We start from the raw sequence: 19,452 nt of genomic DNA, 5'->3' as shown, positions 1-19,452 counted from the left end.
TCAAGCCCTATGTTGGGCTCCACACACAGTGTGGAGCCTGCTTAAGATTCTCCCTCCCTCTCTCTCTCTCTCTCTCAAAAAAAAATTAGAAGCATTTAATATTCATGCTTAAATGTCATGTTTTTTTCTAAGGTATAGAACTTCTTTTTGCCAAAGGATAGCATTAGCCTGTTGCTTTTTGTCTATGGCTCTTTCTGCATCCTTACGGATTCCCTAACTCCCTTTTTTCTTAAGCTTAAGCTGAAAATCTTCCCCTGAAGATGTTTGAGCCTTGTCCACATAGTACCTAATTCCATTGGATCTCCTTACTGATTTACAAAATTTCCCCTCTACTCTTATTAGGAACAAAATGTTGTTAATGCTTCTATAAATACCATCATTGGAACTGATTGGGATCTTTAGGAGTCAGAGAGATTTATTTACTTCTAATTGCTGGAATTAGTGTCTCTGTTCAGTGCTTCAGGGAGCCTACTAATTTCAGTGTCATTTGCTTCTTTGGGGCTTAGCAGCTGCTTTGTGGAAATAAAGGTTAATGGCCTCATTCAAATGCAATACATTGCGATGAATCTGATGTGTGGTTTTCCCTCACATCAGGAATAGATGCTCTTCTTTTTCCTGTATGGAAAGCATTGTTTTCTTTTATCGTTTTCTTTTCTTCTTTCTCTCAGTTTCCCTCCCTCACTTCCTTTCCTCTCCCTCCCTCCCTATCTCTCTCTCTAATGCAGTCACGCTTCTCATGTGGCTTTTAACAGTTTGATTTCAGTGTGGGCTTTGCCATGTTTATTTTAATTGTTATTCACGTAGAATCTTATATGTGCAAATTTCTCTTTCATCAAATTTGGGGCAATTTTTTTTCTTTGTTTCACTGCCTTATTCTCTTTCTTTTCTCCTTCTGGTATGTCAATTTACACGTATGCTGGATTGTTTGATGTCATATAGTGGGTCTCCGAGGCTCTGTTAAATTTTTTTAAATGACTTTTGTTTGTTGTTCACCTTGAATGATTTCTTAGATGATTACCTTCAAGTTCCCTTAGTTTTTCCTCTGTAATTTCTATTTGGCTGTTAAATCTACCCAGTGAAGTTTTTTATTTGTGAAAGTTTGATTTTTAGAATTTTTCATTTGGTTCTTTTCTCTCTTTCTGTCTCTTTCATGAGATTTTTGTCTCCTGAGATTATATTTACTGAAAACATGTTTTGTTTTACTTTACTGAGGAGAGTAATAATAGTTACTTTAAAATCCTTATCTGTCAGTTTCAACATGTGATTCATCCCAGAGTCAGACTAAAAAATGGGATCCATTTTGACTTTCGTATGTCAGTAATTTTGAATCATCCTTTTATGAAGGATAGAATGTAGAGGTTCTGGATTCTATGATGAATGTTACACTCTTTGTAGGTAATTTTCTTGCATGGATTTGAACTGTAAACTCTGTCTCTTGGGAGCAGCTCTGGTCTCAGTTCAGACATTTTGTGTGTAACTGAACTGCTGTGATTCTGTTTCTGGTGGTTAAGGATCTGTCAGAGATGTGAGCAGAATTAGAGGATTCCCCCTCTCTGGCTCATTCCGTTCCAGGATTTTTCTAGTCTTTTCATCACTGTTTCCTGGCTTCGTTCTTCTGGTTCACCAGACAAAACAAAACAAAACAAAACTGAGACGTTTTCTGCATGTACCCCTGATGCTGCTGAGCCTGACTCCTGGAATGCACTTAGCTTCAAGCTGAATGCCAACGAAAGGGGAACTTCCTTGTATAGTTCCTCATCTGCCCTTCTCCAAGCAAACTTGCCCTTCCTACCAGAGTCAGCAAGCTTCTGTTCACATTTTAGTATATCCAGGTAGTTGCTTTTAGCATTATGTACAAGTTTTATAGATGTTTTCTGCTGGGCAAAGGTCTAGTAGGGTCTTTGTCGCGCTTGAAAACAGAATTTTATCCCCTCCTGGGACTTTGAATCTTACAGAGTCACTTGTCACCTTGATTAATCCCACAGCCTCCTAACAGGTCCCTCTTTCTACTCTTGCGCCCTAAGATCTATTCTCAACACCTCAGTCACAGGGATCCTGTTCAAACGTAACAGGAACTTCCAGTGTCTCCCCATTTCACTCACAGTAAAGCCATAAATGCTTAAAATGTCCTACTCTGCCTATCTGAAACTCCTCATCCTTAGCTTCCACGTCACATACTCACTGTGCTTTGCATCTTACTTTTCTGACGGCTCATTCAACAAGTCTATGCTTCAGGCTCTGCTCCTCTAATCCTGAAAGGTGGATCCAGCCTAAAAACATGGCCCTTGGCAGTCTGGTCTTTCTTCATTCCACTTTCTTCTACAGAGATCTCATCGACTTTCACACTTTAAACTTACATGACAGGGCAATGAATGAGGCTTCTCCTTTTCTCAGGAGAAGGAGCCCTGGAGCCAACGCTGAAAGCAAAGAGGCCTGAAGTATTCCCCACTTTCTCAACGGGGCTGCAAATTGCTCTGCTGTAAGGAGAATTAAGAGCTTCTGGGCTAAGGGTATTCTTGAACTTTCTTCCGCCAACCATCTGCCCAGATTTGAGTGAGCGCAGAGGGAAACTATAGAGCGCATTTGATGAGGCGCTAGCTCCGTTGGCCGGAGGGAGGGGCTGATGGAACTTTCCTCCTCTGAGGATCTGCGCCCCTCCGCCAGGAGGCAGCGCGCGCCGGGGAAGCGGAACCCAGCCGCGCGCGCCACTGCTTCCGGCCGGGCGCGGGGCGCGGTGCACCACCGGCTACCCGCTCAGCCCGGCATGGAGGAGCGCGGCGGTGCCGAGCCCACGCCGGGCTGCAGCGGCCTGGGCCCAGGCGGCGTTCGCGGCGGCGGCGCCCACTCATGGGCCCCGGAGGACGCCTGGATGGGCACTCACCCTAAGGTCAGAAGGCGCGAGAGGAGCAGGGCGCCGGTCCAGGCCCCTACCCCAGGTGGAAGGCCGCGCCGCCCCTTCGGCCCTCGACTGCCTTGGGGGCCCTGGCGCCGAGTTTGCGCGCGAACCTCGCGGAGGGGGACCCGTGTGCACACTGCCTGTTGCAGCCAGTTGTTTTTGTTGGTTTCAGTGAGTTGAACTATTGTTCTGACACCCCACTCCGACACACACACACACACACCCCAGCCAGAGTTGAACTATTGCTCGGACACCCCACTCCGACACACACACACACACACACACGCACGCACCCCAGCCAGAGTTGAACTATTGCTCGGACACCCCACCCCCGACACACACACACACACACACACACACACACACACCCCAGCCATTCCAGGGCAAGACATTAAATCCAGCGCCTCTCAAGGCAGAGCCCAGTAATAACGTAGGGCTCCTCCTGAGAAGGGTCTCATTTAATCCTTGCAGTAACCCAACAACCACAGCAAAAAACAGTCTGCGAGCCTTGGATGCATAAGAAGATAAAAGTTTAGGCACAGCTACGTTTGCACTTAGCATTGAGCCCAGAGTGTGCCGTTGTGATTTTGCTGAAGTACGAATTCCTAATTTTTCTGATATCTTTTAAAATTTGAATACATTCTTCCCCAAAGCAAAACTGCTTAATAATGTGGGTGTATTTTTTGGTAAAGCAGCAAAGAAGATAGAGCACCTTGCTTGCTTCTGTTTGGCAAATTGCTGCCTTGGACCAGTAATTCCCAAACAATGAACGGACAGTGAATGGAGATGGGGGTTTTGTAGGAATCTCAGAGAGGGGTCTAGTAACTTTAGTACCATTGCAGTCTTCTGCTGGGGAGCAGTATGTCATAGATAATTATCTAAAAACAGTCAAGGAAAGAAACATTTTTGAAGATAGAAGTCTGAAAAGAGTTCACCCCTTTTCATGTTCTCTTTCTTGATTTTATCCTCCTCCTCTGTCCCCTTAATCCTGGTCAAGGTGAGAAAAACAAACATGGAGATGTTACTCAGTGCCCTAAAAAGAGACAGATATCATATGTTTTCACTCATATGTGGATCTTGAGAAACTTAACAGAAGACTGTGGGGGAAGGGAAGGAGAAGAAATATATACAGAGAGGGAGGGAGGCAAACCATAAACTCTTAAATACGGAGAACAAACCGAGGGTTGGAAAGGTGGACGATAGGGGAAAATGGTTGATGGGCATTGAGAGGGCACTTGTTGGACTAAGCACTGGGTGTTGTATGTAAGCGATGAATCACAGGAATCTACCCCCAAAACCAAGAGCACACTGTATACCCTGTATGTTAGCCATTTTGACAATAAATTATATTTTTTAAAAAAAGGAGAATAATCATAACACCCTTAAGAAGCATGAACCCAATAGTTCTCTGCCTGAGACTTTGAGTAACTGCCGGACTCTGAAAACCTGTTATGTCACCAGCTTTGTGATTTTTTGAGGGGGGCCAAGGAGAAGTTTTCAAATCGTATTGTTCCTCAGTTTCCTCATCTGTAAAATGGGGATAGTAATAGTACTTACTTTAGAGGGTCATTACCGGATTAAATCAGTTAATGTAAAGCACTGAACATTTAGTAAGTACTATATAGTATATATAAAATATATATAGTATGCAACATCAATTTCATTATATTGGTCTCATGCTTAGAAATCCTCAGTGTTTCTTTATGGGTAAAATTCAAACTTTTGGTTTGACTATCAAGACCCTTGCAACCTGGTCTCCAGTCACCTTTTCATTGTCATTTTCAAACACATCTGAGGTATGAGGGGGACAACTAATAAAACCCCTGTTCTCCCGGACCTGTACGCACTTAGGACAAAGCTAGTCGGAGAAAGGACTGAAAGTTTATACCCATGTGGGTCTGCCGATGCCTCACCTCTACTTTAGGCCTGCTCACCCACTGAGTCACTGGGATAGTTGGAAAACCTCAGGCTTCCCTTGCAGGCATAGCCCACTGAAGAATGCTCCCCCAGCGCTGACCAACAAGTCTGAACGAAGCGGGAGTGGCATTTTAGCAGACTTTCTTCACAGGCAAACAGAGACCATGGAAATAGTGGCTTCCACAAACATGCTGCAACAGAAATCCTATTTAAAAAATGTTTTGGGGTGCCTGCGTGGCTCAGTCGGTTCAGTGTCTGACTCTTGATTTTGACTCCCATGGTTCATGAGTTCAAGCTCCTCATCAGGCTCTGCTCTAACAGAGTGGACCCTGCTTGGGATTCTGTCTCCCTCTCTCTCTCTGCCCCTCCTTCACTCACACTCACTCTACCTCTCTCTCTCTCTCTCTCTTTTTCTCAAAATAAACATTTAATGATTTTTTTTTAAAGTCTCTATTCTTGGCAGATAGGTTTCTTTAGAGGCCCTTGATTGTGTGTGGCTTATTCCCACCTGTGTGTGATTATTCACACTGTTACCCTGACTTCTCTATTTCCTCAAATCATATCTGCCTTTCAGGGCCCAACTTGTATCCATCTCTGCCATGAAACATTCACGAACTGATCCACCTGAGTAGAGCTCTGACTTGTGTCATGGTTTCTTTTTTATTCTACACCCTGGTTTTTCATCACTTACTGTCATGAGTTCTTATTTGCCTAACAGTTCCAAGTGTGCATGTGTTTGCCTTAACAATTTCAGGGTTTTTTTTTTTTTTTTTTTTTTTTTTTTTAGAGATGGGGATCAGGTATTAATTGCCTTCTAACTTGCACTATACCTAGAAGAAAGTCTTCTACTTTTTTGTATATGTGTAATGAGTAATTGATCGAGTGAAAGAAAATATTAAGACATTCTCACCTCTCTGACAATTACATTTTCATTTCCAGTATTTAGAAATGATGGAATTAGATATAGGAGATGCCAGCCAAGTTTACATAGCATTCTTGGTTTACCTGGACCTCATGGAGAGTAAGTTATTTGTTTTATTGTTTTGTTGTTGGGCCTGTGGTGGGGGGGCTGGAGGGTTGGGTTGGGCTATGGCATTTCTTCATTCATATACTTTGGGAATTACTGGGTAACAGAAAATACTAGAAAGTGAAGAGAAGATAATATGGGTGATGTTTGCTCAGCAGAGTATTAGGTGGAAGTTTAGAATTTTATCTTTTATTTTTGATTAACATTATTGTCCATTCAATGATGCACTTTCAGGTAAAAGTTGGCATGAAGTAAATTGTGTGGGCTTACCAGATCTGCAGCTCATCTGCCTTGTCGGTACTGAGATAGAAGGAGAAGGATTACAGACTGTGGTGCCTACACCCATCAGTGCTTCCCTCAGCCATAACAGGTAGGCGGGTGATTTTGGGCTTTATCAGGTTGTTTCCTTTCCACCAGGAATCATTAAATTCACAGTAGTAAATATTTTTAAAGGAATATAGGGTACAGAGATCATAGCTTTACTCTGGGCTATTTGAGGACTGAGTTAAATATAAACATTTAACAAGTATTTAGCACTTATTGTATGGTCAGTACTTTTTCAGAGAAGGAATATATATGTTAGAAATACTGTCCTTAAGGAAACAGAAAATGTCTTCATTCTTATAAGGAGGCAAGACCTTATAGTTGAAACACAGATATTTTAAGATATACCATAATAATTGGTACGGGTAATATTTGCTTTAGATGTTGGGGAAGAGTGTGATTAACCTGCAAGTTGAAATCAAAGAAAGTGTCATGCGTTTCTGGAACCTTTTTAAAAAATCTTAGTTACACATAGTTGGAAAACATGTCTTTATTTCATGACACATTCTCCAAATCAACCTCCCAAAACAAAACTAGATTCTTGGCAGTAACTTAGAGCTAACTTTGTGGGTCTCCTCCTTCTCTGTTTCCCAGAAAAAGGCATATATATATGCCTTATATAAAGGGCATGTCATCTTTTGAGGCTGACTTTATGCACTCTATATTATACTGCTGAAATTCACCCATTGTTCTGTATGTGTATTATATTCCATCGTGTGATGGTACCATAGTTTTCACATCCACCCTCCTGATGATGGAGTGTTGTAATGTTCAACTTTAGGGGATAATTTCAAACTGTTTTCCAAAGTGGTTGCCTCACTTCACTTTCTACCTGCAATGTAAACAAGATATTTTGGAGTAGTATTGTCTCTGACATTTAGTATTGTCAGATTTTAAGATTTTTGCCAGTTGAATGAATTATCTCTTGGTAGTGTTCATTTGCATTTTTCTGATCTCTAATAATGAACATTTATTTATATATTTATTTTTTCTTTTCTTGAGAAATTCCTGTTCATATCCTTTGCCTATTGGATTATTTGTAGTTTTCTCATTGACTTGTAGGAGTTCTTTATATATTCTTTTTTTTTTTTTTTTTTTCAACGTTTTTTATTTATTTTTTGGGACAGAGAGAGACAGAGCATGAACGGGGGAGGGGCAGAGAGAGAGGGAGACACAGAATCGGAAACAGGCTCCAGGCTCCGAGCCATCAGCCCAGAGCCTGACGCGGGGCTCGAACTCACGGACCGCGAGATCGTGACCTGGCTGAAGTCGGACGCTCAACCGACTGCGCCACCCAGGCGCCCCTATATATTCTTGATAATAATCATTTTGGTTGTTTCCCGGTTTTTAAATCTGTTTTCAGGTATTTTTTTGATGAATAACAGTTCTTAATTTGAATATAATCATATTATATATTTTTAATAATCAATGTCTTTGTGTCTGGGTTAAGAAATATTTCCTTTCTAGACAAATATCATATGACTTCACTCATATGAGGACTTTAAGAGACAAAACAGATGAACATAAGGGAAGGGAAACAAAAATAATATAAAAACAGGGAGGGGGACAAAACATAAGAGACTCAAATATGGAGAACAAACAGAGAGTTACTGGAGGAACTTTATTTTCATGTGGATAATCATTTTTTTCTACTTGCATTTTCTGAATAGTCCCTTCTTTCCTCATTATCTGACATATCACCTCTGTCATTTTCCAAAGCTCCATCTGTGCATTGGCTTATTTCTGGGCTCTCTTTATATTCCATTTGTCAATATACCTATGCTTGTGCCAGTGCCACATTTTCGTAATTTCTGCTTCAGAAGTCCTGGTATCTGGTTATCAAGTTTCCCCTTCCTGCTTTTTTCCTTTAGAAGCTGTAGCAGGCACCTTCTAACCTGGCTTCCTGTACTCCAGTAATCACACCCTTGTGTAATTCCCTGTCCTTGAGTGTGGTCTGTGCTTATTGACTGGCTTGTAACAAATAAAATGAGACAGAAACAATGGGATGTTACTTCTAAGATGACATTACAAATGACCATGGCTTCTATCTTGGGCACTCTGTCTCTCTTTCTTGTTCTGAGGGAAGCCAGCTGTCCTGTGAACTGTCATTCAGAAAGGCTGAAAATAGAAGAGTAAAAAAATTATTGATAGAGTAAAATTCTTTCAAAAAAAAATTTTTTTTAATGTTTATTTTTGAGAGAGAGAGACAGAGTGTGAAATGGGGAGGGGCCGAGAGAGGGAGACACAAATTCAAAACAGACTTCAGCCTCTGAGCTGTTAGCATAGAGCCTATCGCAGGGATGGAATCCATGAACTGTGAGATCATGACCTTAAGTCGGACACTTAACCGTCTGAGCCACCCAGGCACCCATCATGGAGCAAGATTCTTGAGAGATGGGAAGGGATGGATTCAAGGAAATAGTTGAGATCAATATTGAGCTAAAGGAGGAGGATCCTAGCTTCTGAGCTTGTGAGTCAGGAAGAAAGGACAAATAAAAACATAGCTATATTTGGGTAGGTGTATTAAGCGTGGAAGATGGCATAGCACCTTAAATTCCAACATGAAGGACTTTGATAAATACCTGTTTTTTTCTGGTTCACTATGATCGAGGTAAAAAGAGCACTGGACTAAAACCTTAAGACCTGGGTTCTGGTCTTGGCACTGACACTTAATATTTTGTTTGATGGTTGGTGACATACCTAATTTCTCTGGGTTTCAGTTTCTTTGTCCTTTATTGAGGGGTCTAGATTATCCATAGATAATATGTAAGATCCCTTCCAAATCAAAGCTATTATAATTGGTTACTTTTATTGTTATATTCCATAAATTACACTAATTTTTAGATTTCTATTAGTATTTTTGTATGGCTTTGTATAATTCGTTATGAGAATTGTGTTTTGATATATCAGGCTATTCACACCCTTCTCTTAGAGGCCCTTTATTGTGAGATTTTTTTGTGTGTTTGGATAACAAATAGTTGATAGAGTTGACATCAAATTTGATCACTGATACTTTGTATTTTTCACTAGCATGATTTCCAAGCCTTTCTATATCTAAAAGGCTTAATAATTCATTCCTTAAAACTCCCCCTCTGTGTCTTTTCGTTATTGCAACAAATACTATATTATCTAGTATTATTGTTATATTATTTGTTTGGACAAGGAACTACCATTTTTAATTAACCTGAACTTAATCCTAAAAAATAAAATCAGTAGTCTATTTGAATTGAATCAAAATGATTTCGTAAGTCTAGAGGTACAAATTTGAGTCCTATTAATTTCTAGTTCTTGCCAACTGATGATTATTGATTTTCCAGCTTTATTGCATAAAGCTTGTTTTCTTCTTAAATAGAATTAGTTGAAAGGATAACTTAGCCATTTTTACACTCTTGCATTTAATAACTCAGAGGGCTTAAGTCTTTGTATATTGGTTTTTATATAAATATTCATAGTTATATTAGCAGTAGAATAATAATGTAGAAAATAGCATAAATGAGGCTCAGCACCTATTAGATTTATTATGCCTTTTATGGCATAAAATTTTCTCAACTCAAAGTATGCAAATAACTTTTTAACAAATAAAGATTTGTGTGTGTGAATGAGAGAATGTGTGTTTGGTATGGTTCCTCGGTCTTTAACAGGAACGATATTTTAGGTAGTAGGCATACTTTTATCTGTTTTTACTTCCATGAATGCTTTATATGTAAAATGTTATGTATCTAACAGTAATGCTGTAATTTCCGACATTTGTGGTTAATGTAGGAATTTTCCTTCATTAGTAACATAGAGGAGAAAATTGTTGGCTTTAAATCTTTGGCAGCCTCGCATAGGTAAGAAATTCATTGAGATCTGTCCAAAAAGTATTTGGGTAGGACCTTGTGAGGGTAGCTCACCATAAAAATATATGTAAGAGAGCTAACAGCTCTTACTTTTCTCAATAATAAATCACTGTGTTTATTTTTAAACATCATTATTTGTCATATAATATTGCTGAGGCTTTTTAGTCTTTACTTACCAAATATTTATTGAGTGTTATGTGTCAGGCAGTGATCTAAGTACTGGGGATACCATGTTAATCAATACAACTCCCTTTTTTGGTATAAGTGACATACAACATCATATTAGCTTTCAGAAGTACAATATAATGATTTGGTATTTGTATACATTGTAAAATGATCATCACAACAAGCCTAGTCAAGATCTGTCACCTTATGTAGTTTACAGAATTTGTTTTCTTGTAGTGAGAACTTTTGTGATCTACTCTCTTAGCCATTTTCAAATATGCAATATAGTATTATAAATTGTGGTTGCCGTGCTATACATTATATTCCCATAATTTATTTATTTTATCGGAACCCTGTACCTTTTGACTCCCTCAACCCATTTTGTCTACTGCCTACCCCCTGCCTCTGACAACCACGAATCTGTTGTCTGTATCTAGGGACTTTTTTTTTTTTTTAAGATTCCACATGTAAATGAGATCAGATGGTACTTAAGACATCTCCTTAAAAATAGTGTTCTAGCGCTAAATGTTGGTGTGGAAAATAAATTTTATTTCATTTTTTGGTAATTTTTGGATGGAATCTAATAAAAACAATTCTCCTTTGTTCTGAGATTTCATTAAATGTGTAATTTGGGACTGTCTCAACTTATTTTATTGTTAGGTAATTGAATAACAAGGATAATGGAGTACGAGTATGGAAAAGTACTTTATAGAAGGTTGTAGCAGGATCCAGAGGAAGGACAGGAAAAACCCCCTGAAGGTGGTAAGAGGCCATGTTTTAGCAGGACAACTACAAGTAATTAAGCATGATTGCCTGGCTGTATGCATGGTGTCTGGTTCAGAGTAGATGCTTAATAATGTTGGATAAGGTAGCTGATGAAGAAATGAGTAAATAGAACTCATGAAAAAATAGGGAAGTATGGGAAATGAGGCGGAAAAGGTTACCTAGATTATGAAAGCCATCACTGATTTCAATTTTTTGCTATCAAAGATTGTACGGTAATGAAGAGCCTATAAGTATATCTTTGTTGTCATGTATGAGAGTTTCTCTGGTGAAAGTCTAGAGGTAGAATGGCTGGGACTTCTAGCATTTACACCTTCCCTTTTACTGATTGTTAGTAAATTGCTCCTGCATATGCTGTATGTTAGCCAACTTGACAATAAATAATATTTAAAAAAAATAAAGTTCAAAACTACAAAAAAAGGTTATTGGTTTATAGTCTCATAATATGTAAGTTTTCATGAGTAGGAGAAGACATTTACACATAACTGACAGATTCATAGTATATGAATAACTTATGTGACTCCAGGAAAAACAAACCAACAAAAAACATGGACAGAAACAGACAAGTCACAGAAAAGGAACTCAAATGGCTCAACCCCATTTGTAGCCAGGGAAAGAGAAACCTAAAATGTGCTCATTGGAGGTTTGTCTTCACTATGCAGAAGCTTTTCAGACAGTGCACATTGTTACTGTTTGACAAAAAAGAAGGTATTAACTTATGGGGGAGTCTTTGAATAGGGCTACAGCTAGCTCAGAGAGTGCCTTTGAATTAGAGATACTCCTCCTGGACTGACAAAAGTCTCTTCACCAGGACTTAAGGCTTGGCAAGCAGCATAAGACGGATTTCAGACCTGCTTGCATCAGGCATTCTTGTGCAAGGCACAATCTGTGCAATGTACATGAGTCCCTGACCCTGAAGCATGTCTGTTGAGTCCTAGGTTCCACAAAGAACACTGTAAAACTTGCTGCCAGATGGATGGTGTCACTGAAGGGCTTTAAGCAGGGGGAGTGATACTGTAGATTATAACTTGTGGTTGTAAGAGTATTTTGCATTTGTAGACATTACAATATTTCAAAGTATATTCCTAGGTATACTCTCATTTCATCAGTATTAAAATTCTAAATAGTATATTGAGAACTTATTTTATCCCAATTTCACATATAAAAAGCTGAGGTTAAAAATGTATCTTTATTTATACTCTGCTGTTTCCAAAAGATAATGAAGGATTAAGTGAGTTGAACCAAGGTCTCATAGTAGGTAGCGAAGTCTCATAGCTATTAGAGTTCTTTCTATTTTATTGGTGTTTTTTTTATTGAAGTATAGTTAACATACAGTATTATGTTAGTATAACGTAGTGATTTGACAGTTACATACATTATAAGATGTTCACCACGGTAAGTGAGTGTAGTTACCATGTGTCACCATACAAAGTTATATAATTATTGACTGTAGTCTCGATGTTACACTTTTCATCCTCATGGCTTATTTATTTTATTACTGGAAGTTTGTACCTCTTAATCCCTTTCACCTATTTTGCCTACCCTCCACCCATTTCTCTCTGGCAACCACCAGTTTGTTCTCTACTTATGAGTCTATTTCTGGGTTTATGTCTGTTTGTTGTTTTGTTTTTTAGATTCCACATTTAAGTGAATTCATGTGGTTTTTATCTTTTTCTGACTTGATTCATTTAGCATAATATCTTCTGGGTTCATCCATGTTGTTGTGAATGCCAATATTTCATTCTTTTTTTTTATGGCTGAGTAATGTTCCATCATTTATATTACATATATATGATGCACACACACACACACACACACACACCCCACATCTTTACCCATTCAGCTGTTGATGGACACTTGGGTTACCCCATATCTTGGCTATTGTAAATAATGCTGCAGTAAACCTAGGGGTGCATATATCTTTTTGAATTAGTATTTTCATTTTCTTTGGGTAAATACCCAGTAGTGGAATTATTGGGTCATATGGTATTTTTTTTAAATTTTTTGAGGAGCCTCCATACTGTCTTCCATACTGTTTGCACCAGTTTACATTCCCACCAACAGTGCACAAGTGTTCCCTTTCCTCCATATCCCCGCCAACACGTTGTTTCTTGTCTTAAATCTTTATTGTAAAATAAAACCAGATACAGAAAACTGCACAATAAAAATGTATAGATTGAGTTATATAGCAAACATCTTGAATCCTTGTAACTACCATCAAGCAAAGAAATAGAACTCTTTTCAGCTATCCCCAAACCTCTTCCATGTGCTTTGTTCCAAGCATAACCCTCTCCTTCCCACAAAAGTAACTGTTATTCATAGTTTTATAGTAATAATTTCCTTGTGTTTCCCTATAGTATAGTTGTGCCTTTTTTTTAAGTCAATCTTACTGAGGTAAAATTTATATATTGTAAAAATCACTCATTTTAGGGAAATAGACCTGTGAGTTTTTAATAAATGTATAGTCATGTAACCAATACACAATTCTCCCCAAACTTCCCTCATGTTCCTCTGTCATCAATCCCTACGGTTTTGTCTTTTCCAGAATGTCATATCAATGGAATCATAACCTTTGTGTCATGCTTCCGTCCCTTAGCATAATGCTTTGGAGATTCTTCCATGCTGTTGCCTAAAGTAGTGTGCCCCTTTTTATTGCTGAGTAGTGTTCCATTATGTGGATGCACCACCATTTGTTTATCCAGGTGCCAGTTGTTGGACATTTGGATTGTTTCTAGTTTGGGGCTTTTATGGATGAAAACACTGTACATATTCTCATGTAGGTCTTTGTGTAGACATATGCTTTCAGTTTTCTGGAGTAAACATTTAGGCATTGAAATGTTCATATGGTAAATATATTTTTAATTTTATGAGAAACGCCAAACTATTTTCCAAAGTGACTGTGTTACTTTCTATACTCACCAGCAAAGTATAAAAGTTCCAGTTGGGTGATCATTTTGGATGATCAGTTTATTTAGTTTTAACCATTTGGATGATCAGTTTATTTAATTTTAGCCATTCAGTTAAGTAGTGATATCTCATTGTGACTTTAAATTTGTATTTCCCTAATGACTAACGATGCTGAGCATCTTTTCATGTACATATTTGCCACCCATACCTCTTCTTTGTCAAGTATCAGCTCAAATCTATTGCTTAAATTTTAAAGGTTGTATTGTGTTCTTCATAAATTGTAAGAGTTCTTTATGTGTTCTAGATGCAATTCTTTTATCAAATATTTTTTTGAAAATATTTTCTTTTAGTCTATGACTTTTATTAATTTCTTTAGAGGAACAGAGGTTTTAATTTTGATTGATGTTCAATTTAATCTTTTTATTTTCTTTTATAGTTTGTCATTTTTGGGTTCTGTGTAAGAAGTGTGTGCTTATTAACCCACAGTCATAAAATTTTCAATTATGTTTTCTTTTGAAATTTTACAGTTTTAGTTTTTACTTTTAGGTCCGTGGTTAATTTTGAGTTGAATTTTATATGTGGTGTGAGCTAAGAGTCAAGATTCTTTTTTTCTTTTTTTGTTTTTGCAAATGCATGTCCCGTTGTTCCAGTGTGATTTAATTACTGTGACACCTGTGTTGAAACTCAGTTGACCGTGTGTGTGCTTCTCTTTCAACTTTGTTCTTTTTCAAAGTTGTTTTTTTTTTTTTTTTTTTGCTATACTAGTCCTTTTATTTTCCATATAAAATTTAAAATCAACTTTATCTCTGCAAATAAATTTATAGAGTTCTTTGTGTCTCATGAATTTTGCCCATTAAATTTTTTTTGTCGTATCTTATAAATCTCCATTAATCTGCAGTAGAGATTGGCACACTTTTTCCATAAAGCTCTGGATAGCAAAGGCTGTTAGTTTCACAGGCTCTTTTGTCTCTGTCACAACTCATCAGCTCTGCCATGTTAGTGTGAAAGCAGCCATGGACAATACATAAACAAGTGGGTGTGGCCGTGTTCTTATATAACTTTATTTACAAAAACAGAAGTTCAGATTTGGCTCACAGACCAGTAGCTTACTAGCCCTGATGTATTGGTTCTGCCTCTATCCCTTTCTTTTCTTAGCAATTTTCCTGTTAAAGAATCTGGGCAGTTGGACCTGTGTACTTTCCCATAGTCTGGGTTTGCTAATTGCTCACTCATGGTGCATTGCAACATGTTTCCCTGTCCTCTGTGTTTGCTGCAAAGTGGCAGCTGCAACCAGAGGGTTTATAGATTTAATTTGATCACATTAGTAAGACTATAGCTGGTGGTCTGTTCTTTCATTGGTAGGCATATAATGTCTGGTTACGTCTCTGTGTGATCTTAGTAACTATCGATACTTAGTGCTTAGCTTTTGCTGGTGGTTTTAACCTTTGTTATTATAGTTGTTTTGACTCACTATTCCAGTTTGCTTTTGTTGGATTGCTGCATAGACACATAGTATTAGTATTATAGGCTTTGGTCCTGTATTGTTCCCAGGACTTCTTGATGCTGACTTCTCTCTTTGACTCTCACTTAGGAAAGCATGGTGGAATGTAAATGGATGAGAATGATGATTATTTAATTTTATATTGAATCATAACCTGCCAACTTTGGTACTTTATTGTTAGAAACAAATTACTTGTCACACACTGCACAGTCAACCTGAGCACACCCAATTGTAAATCACTATCCTAAACTACGCTGCTTAGCTGCTTGATTGATGGTATGCATGCATGCATGCATGTGTGTGTATGTGTGCATGCTCTGTATCCCTCAAAAACATTAAATCACATTTTTATTACTAGGGAATCTGGGTAGTATACAAAGCATGAGAGCCAGAGGAGTTAGTAATTTGCTGGAGGTGTAAGCCCATGCTGTCTACAAATGACATATAGCATAGAAGGCATGATAAGCTGTCTCCTTTATTTACATCCTAAATTTTGGAGTCTGTTGTTTGTAAAACTGGCCCAAAGTCTATCATTTACATAGGTAACGACAACTTAGTTATAAAGCATTTCCCCAGTGATGATAATGAACAATCTTACTGTATCTCTTAAAATCACTTCAGTAGGTACCTTGCTCCCTAACCACTGAGTGCAGAGTAGCATGGGTATTTGCATAGCTTATTCTTTCCATTATTTATTGTTGGTGTGTATATATATTTACTGACACCTTAAAAGTTAACAGTTCTAGTCAATATCTAATGTTTTATCTGTGTGAATTTATAAGAATGCCTGAACAGTTTTTGTATCCATTTCCTAATTGTTTTCCCAGGCTTTGGACATGACTTAATTTACACAGTTTCTTGCAAGAGTGAATGTGTATTTGAGTGGAAGTGGGTAAATGCATTACTTTGAGCAAAAGTACACTTTGCGACCTGTAATTTCTGTAAAGCAGTTATATATGATATATGTCTATAGTTAAAACACTTTGATGTATATTTCAAGTCTCAGAAGGTCTTGTGTGTAATAGTCCCTTGTGAAAATATTGATTCAATACTAATTGCTGATCTCCAGTGGGGAAGTAGAATTGGTAAAGTGCCCACGTCCGACTATGTAGTGGGAAAATTATGCTGATGGAGTAGGAGGTTGTTTGTGTCTCTTTCAGGAAAGGACACATCTCCTTTTTCTCTCATCTAAAAATACCTCTTAAAGCTACTGTAGAATGATTTTTAGCTTACATTTTAAAATACTATATTAAGTTATATATTTGGATGGTATATGCAAATGGGAAGTACTCCACGTTATTTCTTACTAAAGTGAATCTAGGAATCCATGTAGCAAGATTGGTAAATGACAGCAAATGTTCTGAGTAGAGTTTCCACAGACTCAGCAATGGTATAAAATCATATTAATGAATTCACTGAGGTCAAAGAGATCTGATGAATTTAAAGATGAGGTAACCAGAGGAATCCTAATGAAAGCCAGAGACCTTTTTCAGTGCTATGGTAGCAAATGAAGTCAAATAGTTTGGCTTCTCTTTGGCCACTGATATTTATTGAATGTTCCTAAATGGGAGAAGTATATTATAACAAAGTTAGGACAATGGTATGACAGGTTTCTGTAGTAGTATTATAGGTAGCTGTAAATGTGAAGCTAGCTTTTCTTTTTTAAATGTTTATTTATTTTTGAGCAAGAGAGACAGAGCATGAGCAGAGGAGGGGCAGAGAGAGAGGGAGACACAGAATCCAAAACAGGCTCCAGGCTCTGAGCTGTCAGCACAGAGCCCGGCACAGGGCTCGAACCCATGAACTCTGGGATCATGACCTGAGCCAAAGTCAGACACTTAACCAACTAAACCACCCAGGTGCCCCAGTGTGAAAGTATCTTGATTAATTTATACCAGGACACATAGCAAATTATGAGGAAAAATTTTTTTTCAAGTTTTTTTTTGTTTTGTTTTTTTTTAAAGTAAGCTCTATATCCAGTGTGGGGCTTGAACTCACAACCCCACGTGCTCTACTGACTGAGCCAGCCAGGTGCCTGTTTTTTTGTTTTTGAACTATGAGTTTTCTTTTCTGAGAGAGCCTGTGTCATCTCCCAATTTCAATGTCAATTTAGTTTCTTCAGTAAAATATGAGAGATGTGCTGAAAACTGAAACCACAGTTGCCATATTTTATGCTTATCTGTGTTTATGGATATTACAAGTTTAAAAAAAAGCTGAGTGAAGTATTTTGTGCAATTATGAAAACCAAGGATAGTTAAGATACTGTTTTTTGAAACGATCTGTAGATTTCTTATATTACAGAGAACTGTAATTCCTTGCTTAGTAATATGAATTAATCATTCATCCTTTTGAAACCTGACTAAATTATAAACGGTCCTCTCCTCTTGGTCCAGAGGATAGTGGATAGCTCGTGTGAGGATAGATTTTCCAGCGGCCATTTCATCCCTCCACTCCCACAAATTAGTGGCATTTATTTTGATTTATGGTGATTGATAACCTCTCTAAAATGGGTTCCGTCAGCCATTTTATCTGAGAGAAAATGTTTCTGAATGTTCTCTTTCTTAGTACCTTCCAATCTGAATATTACTCTAGAAACTTAGAAAAAGGTTCAACATTCCATATACCAAATTGGGCATCTGCTAGTTCAGCAGCTGTAAGGCTAACAGTCTAAGAACTGTAGTCATTTGGTTTCATCAACACTCTTCCGTCAAGATCCTTGATCCTGGTACAGTTAAGGGAATTTATGTGGTAAGAGAGGTGAAAACAATTCATTACACATAGAAATGAGTGTCAGAGCCAAAATTAGGATTCGTAGTCTGTGATTTTTTTAAATTTGATGCTCAGCTTATTAAGCCCTATCAACCTGTTTAGTACAACATTATTTTCTTTTTAAAAAATTTTTTTAAAAAATCTTTATTTTTGAGAGAGAGAGAAAGAGAGAGAGAGAGATTGTGAGAGGGAGAGGGCAGAGAGAGAGAGGGAGACACAGAATCAGAAGCAGGCGCCAGGCTTGAGCTGTGAGCACAGAGCCCAATGCGGGGCTCGAACTCATGAGCCATGAGATCATGACCTGAGCCAAAGTCGGACCCTCAACCGGCTGAGCCACCCGGGGGCCCCTACATTGTTTTCAAAAGAATGCACTCACCTTTCTTCCAACATTGAATCAAAAAAGCTGCAGTTCTTTTTTCTTTGTTAGAATTAATACAGCTTTTAAATAATTCTGTTTAAAAACTATTGATAGTAATTTTCCCTTTTTAAAGAACATGATTACTTTAGAAATATTAGCTGTTTATGTGTTTTCACAGCAGTAACCCAGATAATAAAAATGGACCAAACATTTATCTTTAAATATGTTATGTCAGTGTTTTTATTGGGAGAAGAAAAAGAACCCATATTTTAAAACACTGAGATGTGTAGGGAAAAATTAATATTTTATTTATTGTTCTTATACCAAAATAATGTACCTTTTAGTAAAAATGTTAAAAATGTATATAATTATAGTTTTATTTAACATTAAGTATAATGAACATAAATGTAATTATAGACTAGAGCAAAGTAGAAGCAGGTTTTGCCTTTAGAGGTACTTAAAAAGGCAGTATTTTCTAGGTTTTCTATTCATTTACCGGGTGCCTGTTATGTATTGGACGTAAGGGGTACAAAATATCACAGACCTTGCCCTCATAATGCTCACAGTCTAGAGCTGAGACGGACAGGCGTTTATATCCAGTGTGAGAGATGTAATGAGAGGTGTGTACATGGCACTGAGGAAGACTGCAGAGGGAGAAGATCCAGCCTCGGCTGGTGGTGTGGGAGGTGGAGGAGTCTGAGAACGTCCTTGCAAGACCAGTTGTTTGAAATATGTGTAGGCGTGTCATGTGGAATGGGGATAGGAATGCAAGTTCCTGGCAGAAGTAACATCATGAGCCAGGTATTGAAGACCGAGAGCCTGAAAATTGCAAATGGTTTATTATGACAGAGTATTAGTAACGGCAGAAGGAGTACCTGTCTGCAACTGGTGAGAAAGCCCTAGAACAAGGGTGTGCGTGCATGTGTATTTGTGTATGTGTGTGATGTGAGAGAGATGAGGGTTGGA

The 19,452-nt window shown here is 38.0% G+C and overlaps 1 protein-coding gene across 3 annotated transcripts in view; it reads left to right on the top strand.

Annotated features, from left to right (window-relative positions):
- The first annotated feature begins 2,722 nt into the window (after positions 1-2,722).
- TSEN15 (tRNA splicing endonuclease subunit 15) overlaps positions 2,723-19,452 on the top strand; it is a 60,813-nt gene continuing 44,083 nt past the window's right edge. For all 3 annotated transcript variants that reach the window (XM_049634096.1, XM_049634094.1, XM_049634095.1), the window contains exons 1-3: positions 2,723-2,887; positions 5,753-5,834; positions 6,075-6,210. In XM_049634096.1, coding sequence (XP_049490053.1) covers positions 2,765-2,887; positions 5,753-5,834; positions 6,075-6,210 — 341 coding nt within the window. In that variant the 5' untranslated portion in view covers positions 2,723-2,764. The remainder of the gene's footprint in view (positions 2,888-5,752; positions 5,835-6,074; positions 6,211-19,452) is intronic.

This window comes from Panthera uncia, chromosome F1 (genome assembly GCF_023721935.1).
Source record: "Panthera uncia isolate 11264 chromosome F1, Puncia_PCG_1.0, whole genome shotgun sequence".
NCBI classification, from domain to species: Eukaryota; Metazoa; Chordata; class Mammalia; order Carnivora; family Felidae; genus Panthera; species Panthera uncia.
The sequence above is the reverse complement of the archived record's forward strand: the minus strand, read 5'-3'. Positions and strand labels throughout refer to the sequence as shown.